General features: G+C 43.8%; 1 protein-coding gene across 1 annotated transcript; it reads left to right on the forward strand.

The window, feature by feature from the left end:
• The first annotated feature begins 1,715 nt into the window (after positions 1-1,715).
• LOC142439774 (C4b-binding protein alpha chain-like) lies at positions 1,716-7,867 on the forward strand. The gene is made up of 4 exons (XM_075542378.1): positions 1,716-1,794; positions 5,814-5,984; positions 6,742-6,917; positions 7,712-7,867. The coding sequence occupies exons 1-4, from the start codon at positions 1,716-1,718 to the stop codon at positions 7,865-7,867; spliced, it is 582 nt and encodes a 193-aa protein (XP_075398493.1).
• The last annotated feature ends 519 nt before the right edge of the window (positions 7,868-8,386 follow it).

Genomic DNA, 8,386 nt, shown 5'->3' on the forward strand with positions numbered 1-8,386 from the left:
CCAGACACCTAGCAAAATGTGAAGTTCCTACGCTTGAAGGCAAAGGACTCTATTCTCAGGGGACATCTACATCAATCGGCACAACATAGCTCACAAAGGTAGCCTATTTTTGTAAGTAGCATTTCCATCTAAGATGCAACTATTAGTCTTCTCCCACGCAGAGCCAAAGAGGGTAAAGAAAAGTAGAGAATCAAGGGAGCAATTTGGCTAAAGGACCGATGGACCACATGAACTATCATACGCAGGAGTTCAAGACCAGAAGCCATGCGATTTTCAATCACTTTGTAAGCATGTGAAAGTTGGACATCAAATATGGCAAACTGAAGAATTGACCCACGTGAACTATGGATAGGACAGGTTACAATCGCCCCTGTGCCTTTTTGAGACAGTAATTTTTTGGCCATCATTTATTATTTATTTGAATCATTTTATTGGGAGCTCTTACAGACATTGTAACAATCCATGATTCAATTTGATCAAGAATAATGGAACAATTTCTGCCACCATCAGTTTTGAAGCATTTTCTTTCTTCTTGAACTCTTTGATATCAGCTGTCCTTTATCCCCCCCCCCCCCCCCCGCCGAAGCCTTCTTATTATAGATTATGGAGACTAATCTTTAGGGGAGCAAAAATGTCTCGTTCTCCTTTGGAGTGGCTGGTGGGTTTGAACTGCTGACCCGGTGGTTAGCAGCACAACGCATAACTCATTATGACAGTAGGACAGAAAGGGGTAGAAACCTCAAAACAAAACAAAAATGGGGAGCCAAGGGTTAGGTATGGGGAGAGTGTTAACACCTCAGGAGAGGCAGCCAGCCAAGGCGTGGGGCGCTTCATGTCGCAACCATCCACTGGAAAACACATGTGCGTTGTGAACTTCCACCCGAAGCAGAGTTAAAATTAAACAGCAAAGGGCGGCAGCAGCAGCCCTAGTGGGGAACTTTCCAGCGGCTAACAGAAAGTGTAGTCCTCCAAAGGCAGGGCTCCTGGAAAGCCTAGGGGGCCGAAACCCTTCTCTGCCCCAGAAAGCCTCTGTGATTTGGAAGGAACTCGGCAGCACAGGAGAACAACGATTTTTGCCAGGCGTGAATTCTTGAGTCGTTTCACACTTCTCTCCCCAAAGGCTTCATCATTTCAGGAAGGGAACTGACCTTTCTCATCTGCTTCTGGATGTATTTGCCATTCCATCAGCCTATGGCAGCCCCAACTCAAAGTTTTGACTTTGAGTGCTTCTCAGTAAGGGCTTTCTCTCACCCCCGCATTTCCAGGTTCTTCTGGAGGAATGCTCAGCTTCTTGGCAGGCACTCACCCAACCCCCATCCTTCCTGTCCTCCCAATACACAGAAACGAATTATTTGCATTTCTAAATAGCAGTGTCTTAAAAGTCTCACTCCTACAGTGAAAAGAAGACATTAGGCTTCTATTTCTAATACCCACGGAGTTCCACACGGCTTCTGGCTGATTCTATCTTGACAGAAGAGCTAGGGTTTCAATGCCCTTTGGCTCTGTTGATTCTGGAAGACCTAACCCCCCTCCCCCTCTTCCTCACGGACCTTCCTCTTCCTCACTCAGTCTGACCCAGCTTCCCCCAGGTTTCAGTTGCTGCTGAGGAGCCGTGGGCAGAACTCCAGCTTGACAGGTGCACGGCTTCCTGAACTCTTTCCTGCAGGAGGAAGTGGAGCGCTTGGAACCGCTGTTCCACAAGGCCAGCGCGTGCCATGAGGCCTGTGCCCGTGAGCAGTGCCCCAGCTCTTCTCGCAGTCCTGACCTTGCTCCGGTGCCCACTCGGGCTGCACGGTGAGTGGTGGAGTTGCCAGTGGAGTGTCCAGGGCTCCTGGAAAGATGGGCAAGATGTGGACATTGGAATGGTGAGAACGTAGTCAATTGCAAATGCGTTTCTTCCACCTTGGAAGAATTTTTAAAGTGTTTACAAAATCTGGTCAAATCCTAGTGATTTATGCCCATTTGGTAGAAGGAATGACAAATGATATTGCTAATAGATAAGTTGAGTTCTAAAAGATTTTCTAAAAGTGTTCATAGTTTTAGAACCACCCTGTTACTGTACTAGAGAAAAAGATCTGTAGGTTTGTATGCATTCTTGGGCTCTTCTCACGTAAATAGGTCACAGTGAATTGCAAGTAACTTCCTTTTCCTATATATAAATGAATACACTGGTATACTTAAATTTCTCCTTTTCTCCCTATGACCCCCAACTCTACTTTTGTTGACTTACTGGTTGTTATGCTTTTACCATCTCTGCCGAGCAAAAATGAAATTGTAATTGCTAGCACAAGGGCTGAAAAATTAACTAGCGTGTAAAGTAGCAGGAGGTATGTGTATCAACGCTCTTGGTAAAAGTTTAAGTTTTACAGTTTGGCAAGTAATTTTTATAAATGAATCAGCTGAGCAGATGCTTAGCCTATCTGGAAGATTTGATGGCATTGCCTAGGTAGGTGTACAACTTTGAGGAAATGGAGCACTATGCTGTGCTTTAGATCAATATTTATGTATTTATTTATATGAGATGTTATGCTTTCTCTCCTCTCCATTTTGGATAATTTAAATCACGTTGACATCTCCATGCATCCACCCCAGCTCTGGCAGTTACCAGTCCTACACAATCCTCTCTTCTCACCACACTCGTTTCCCTCCTTCCAAATCATTTTTATGGAATGCTTAGAGATGATCTCAGTCCTGAATATTTAAATGTGTATCTCTCAAAGATAAAACACTCCTTTTAAAAGCATTCCTCTTTGTGCTTGCTGATTCGTTGTCCCGCTTTCCCACACACGTGAGACGGTTGAAAATGCCATGGCTTGGGTGGGTACACCTTAGTCCTCAGCATGACATCTTGGCTCTTCCAAACTTCAAAGGCGTATTTTGCATGAGATTTGCCCAGTGCAATACCTCCTTTCATGTTTTGACTTCTGCTTCCATGAGCATCACTGCAGAACCAAGTAAATTGAAATCCTTGACAACTTTAAGCTTTTCTGTTTAATCACGATGAAGCCTCTTGGAGAATGTTTTGTTTTCTCTACATTATGTTGTAGTCCATAGCGGAGGCCGCTTGTGTTTGGCCTTCATCAGTACGTGCTTCCAGCCCTCCTGGCTTTCAGCAAGCAAAATTGTGTCAGCTGCACGTTGCAGGTTGTGAATAAGTATGACCTGAATCCTGAGGTGGAGTTCTTACTCATCTAATCCAGTTTCTCAGATTATTTTCTCAGCGTACAGATTGAGTAAGTATGATAAAAGGGTCCATCTTGGACACGCACCTTCCCTGATTTTTAACCAGGCAGTATTCTCTTGTTCTATTTGAGCTACTGCTTCTTGGCCCAGGTACAGAGTTCACATGAGCACAAGTGTTCCGGAATTTCCATTTTTCCCAATGTACATCCATAGCTTGTTATGTTCCACACAGTCAAATGTCTGCATGTTCAATAAAACACAAGTAAACATCTTTCTGATAGTTCCTGCTCTCAGCTTCGATCCCTTGTCGCATGTCTTCTTCTGAATCTGGCCTGGATTTCTGTAGGTGTAGTACTTACTGCAGTCATTTTTGTTTTCTTTTTGTTCACAAAATTTTACTTGCATGTGAGTCAATGATATTGTTTGATAATTTCTGCATTCTGTTGCGTCACTTTCCGTTGCTACGGGGTCTTTTGCAATGTGGAGCTCTTGTCAGTTGGCCAATAGCTGTCTTCCAAATCTCTTAGCACAGACAAGCGAGTGCTTCCAGGGTTTAATCAGCTCATTGAAACATTTTGATTAGTATTTCCTCAATTCCTAGAGCCTTGGGTGTTTCCCCCAATGCTTTAGCCCCATTTGGATTCCTTCATCATATGCTACCTCTTGAAATGGTTGGTGGCTGACCAATTATTTTTGATATACTGATTCTGTGTATTCCATCTACTTCTGATGCTTCTAGGATCATTTAATAGTTTGCCCAGAGCTCCTTCAATATTACAACTTGAGGCTTGAAGTTTGTCTTTCATTTTTTTCAGCTTGAAATATGCTGAGTGTGCTCTTCCTCTTTGGCTTTCTAACTCCAGACCTTTGCACATTTCATGATAAGATTTTGTCTTCTCAGGATTCCCTTTCAGAGATTGCGTTCCTCTCTTTTGCATCATTGTTTCTTCCATTTGCCTCAGCTATTCTACAATCAAAAGCAAGTTTCAGAATCTCTTCTGACGTCCATTTAGGTCTTTTCTTTGAGCCTGTCCTTTTAGTGACCTTGGGTGTCCTTTGGGCGTGATGGTCTTGATGCCGTCCCACAACTTGTCAGTTCCCATCATTAATATCCAAGGTGTCAAATATTTTACTAAGATGCTTGTTTAATTCAGGTGAGATATACTTAAGGTTACAGTTTGGCTCTTGTGGACTTGTTTTAATTTTCTTGAGCTTCAACCTGAATCTGCATATAAGCAATTGATGGTCTGTTCCACAGCTGGTCCCTTGCATTGTTTTGGTGGATGATATTGAACTTCTCCATCATCTCTTCCCACAGATTTGGTAGAATTAATTCTTGTGTAGTCAGTCTCATGATATTCACATGTATGGTCGCCACTTACATTGTTGAAAAATGGTATTTATAACAAAGAAATCGCCAGTCTTGCAAAATCTTATGCAATCCTCAGCTTCCTTGCTTTCACTAATGTTCTTCAACTTTGCATTTCATTCACCAGTAATTCTCAGTGCATCTTGACTGGATACTCAATCAATTTCAAACTGAATTCTTCCATTTCTTCATCACTAGCACTAGCTTTAGTGGTTGGTGCATAAATTTGAATAATAGTAGTAGTAACTGAATTTCTTTGTAGGGATATAGATATCATTCTATGACAGACAGCATTGTACTTGGAGATAGATCTTAAAATGTTCCTTTTAATGATGAATTGGATGCCAGTTCTTCCCCCCCCCCCCAATCATTCCTGGTATAGTAAATCATGTAATTGTCTGACTCAGGTGTCTAAAACCAGTCCTTTTCAGCTCACCAGTGCCTAGAATATTGGTCTGTAAGTGTTGCATTTCATTTTTGACAGCTTTGAGCATTTTATGACACATACTTCATATAGTCAATGTCCGTGTTATTAATGGAGGTTTGCAGCTGCTACTTCTCATTTTGAGTCGTGCTCAATCAGATCATTAAGATCTTGACAGCTTTGCTCTAGATAATGATCTTCATAAATCATAAAGGTTGACTTTGCTATGAGGAGGCAGCTCTTCCATAGTCATATTTTGAGTACCTTCCAAATCTAAGAGCTCATTTTCCAGAATTATAGCTGACAACATTCATATGGTTTTCAGTGGCTACTCCATCCGAAGTGGGCCACCTGTTCTTTCTTCCCTATCTGCTCTTCTTCTGAAAGCTCTGTAGAAACATATTCACAAATATTTGCCGGTATTTGAAATACCTGTGGTATAGCTTCCATCATCACAGCAACAAGCAAGCCACCACAGGCCAGCAATCTGACAGGTAATGAGGACTGGAGGTGATTAGGAAGGATTGAAGTCCTGTAATAGGTCTTCTTCTTCTTTCATTTTCCTGTGCTCTCATTCACTGCCTTTGACTCAATTCCTACTCCCGAGGCCCCTATAGGATAAAGTAAAACTCCCCTGTGGCTTGTGGAGGCTGTAAACCTTCATGGGAGCAGAAAGGTCATCTTTCTACCATGGAGATGCAGGTGGTTTCAAGCTCCTGATCTAGTGGTTAGCAGCCCAAATCGAACCCACGGCACCACCAGGCTTCCTTATTATAGTGCTATTTTTCCCAATGAATGAGAATAAAGTCTCCCTTACTCTCCCTCTCACCACCTTAGGTTGCAGTTTGCCTCCCAGAATTAAACATGGACATCATAAAGATGTTAGTCAATTTCTGTCCTTCACTACCGAAGTGGAATATGAGTGTGAGGAAGGATACATCCTGGTTGGAGCAGCTAAAATCTCCTGCCTATTTTCAGGATGGTCCTCTCCAGCTCCTCAGTGCAAAGGTAATTCAAGCTACGAGGGAAGAAGATGGGTTAAGGAGGTGGACCAACTGTCACGGATCTCAGAAGCAACTCAGAGTGCAAAGGCCTGCTTCTCCCCAGGCAGGGGCAGTGTTTCCAGGGCAAGGTCCTTGACGCCTAAGTGGGGCCAATTGTGACTTAATTCCAAATAGCAAGTCATAGCACCCTTGGGTCTTATGCAGGCCATAGCTTTCTTGAGAGAGTTGACCTATGGGTTTGACCTTCCTATTGGTCAAACTGCATTACATCAGAAAAAGCCAACAGTTTCTAAGCAGACTATCTGCACCATTTTGCTCATAACCTTCCTGCCCGACACAGGAGAACCCTGAGGCCATGGGAGGGGTCACGGAGTGCAAATGGGAAGGAAAGGCCCCTGAGATGATTCCCTGGCTCTGCCGTTTCACCGCTGTGTGCTTTGGGACAATCTATTTAGCTTCTCTCTGCTTCAGTGTCCTGATCTCTGTAACGGGGGATGACCATCGAGCTCCCTCACAGGCTGCTGAAAGTTCACATGAAGTGATGCATGTAGTGTGCCTAGCACATAGGCTGAACTACTAGTATAGCAAGTGTCAGTGAATCATCACCAGATAGTGTTGGCCGGGGGCCTTGATGGTGACAGGAGGAGTGACAGCAGTAGCGTGGGAAGAAATAGTAGGATACAATTCTTGTCCCTTTGATTACTTACTAATGTAGAGATATGCTTTCTATAATATGCTAAGACTATGCGGTTTCATTACAGCTATGTGCCTAAAGCCAGAAATACCCAATGGAAAGCTGTTTGTGGAGAAGGCTCAGTATGTCAGCCCGGAGACTGTCCTCATCCAGTGTGATCCTGGCTATAGGATGGTTGGCTCCCCACGTATCTCTTGCTCAGACTACAAATCTTGGAGCCCAAATGTACCCAAGTGTGAGAAGGTGACTAATGCTCATTCGGTGCATTTTGTGTTATATGATTTCTGAAGACAAACTGGAGAAATTGACCCACGAGACAATGTTTCCTGCTTCTATAGGTCTGACTTAACTGTTGGGCTTCATTGTGGTGAATCTACTGGTTGATTGCTCCTATTTTGTAGCAGGTTAGCCCAAGTCTGTGGACATGGGGGGTCTCATGGGTTAAATGTCCTGGTTCTTTCCCAGTTGCTGTCCAGTTGACTGTAAGGCAGGGAGAGGTGTGCCTCCTTAGCGTTTTCAATGGCTGATTTTTCAGTGATAGATCACCAGGACTCTCTTGTGACGTGTGTCTGCGGATGCTTGAATCACCAGTCTTTCAGATAGTCGCTGAGTGGTAGCAATCAGTGCCCTCAACTCCTCCCTCACCCTAACCCTTCCTGTTTCCCCCAGAACATGCTGTTCTTTTTCTCCGCAGCAGAGAAGGTCAGCAGGCTTTCTCTGATGGTTGGTCAGCAGAGCGCACAAGCCAGCTTTTCAGGGAGTTGTTTGTTTTGGGGGGCTGTCTTGCAGCTTTACTCCTTTTCTGCTTCAGATACTGATTGTTACTTAAGAACAGAGATGATTGTGTTTTCAAGAAGATCTAAGTATTTTTCCGGAGGTTCCTGCTCACCCACCTCTTCCACAGTGCAACCTTACCATGGCACCAATTGGGTGGCCATTTCTCACCTTGATCCCACTGTGAGGCTTCCTGAATGAAGTACAGCCCTTCACAAAAATGGGAGGCTTTCTCGAATCACCCTTTTGATTTTGTCTTTCAGAAAGTCCCTGGAGATCATGAGATCCTCCGGACAGGCCAAGACATCTCACAGTGTCTCCCAAATCCCCAGGACTCAAAGGTGGCCCTGGAATTATACAAATTGTCTCTGGAGATTGAAAAACTGGAGCAAAAGAATGGCAAGGAGACACGCCTTTAAATATATCATAGCTCTTTCCCCCACAGAGATGGAGAACAGACTCGCTTGTTTGCACAGCCCCACAGAGGAAGCATCAGTTCATCAACTCCACTTCAGCAGCATCATTTCTTACAAGAAATAACTCTGGAAAACCTTGATCATATGCATAGTGACCACAGGAATGTGGAAATGTTGATAATGTATATCATTATCATGCAGCTTTACGTTGGCTAGAATAAACAATTGTCTATTCAAGACCAGATTGTCCTTATTTTCACGTGGATGCCTACACGGTATGAATGCCCTGCACAAGCCCACTTCTAAAGGTACTTCCATTTTCTTTTCCATTTTATTATAGCCCCAGCAATGGCTCTACGCACAGAAGCAGAGAGTTATAGCTAGCAGCCCATGTTCGTCAGGTAAATGCCTCGCTTTCATTTTGGATCTTGGTTGTAGAGTCTAGTCGATCGCAAGCCTTAGTTCATATTAGCACTTCAGGTAGGTGAGCACCCTGGCAGCACAGTGGCTAAGCACTCGTCT

This window comes from Tenrec ecaudatus, chromosome 1 (assembly GCF_050624435.1).
Source record: "Tenrec ecaudatus isolate mTenEca1 chromosome 1, mTenEca1.hap1, whole genome shotgun sequence".
Classification (NCBI taxonomy): Eukaryota; Metazoa; Chordata; class Mammalia; order Afrosoricida; family Tenrecidae; genus Tenrec; species Tenrec ecaudatus.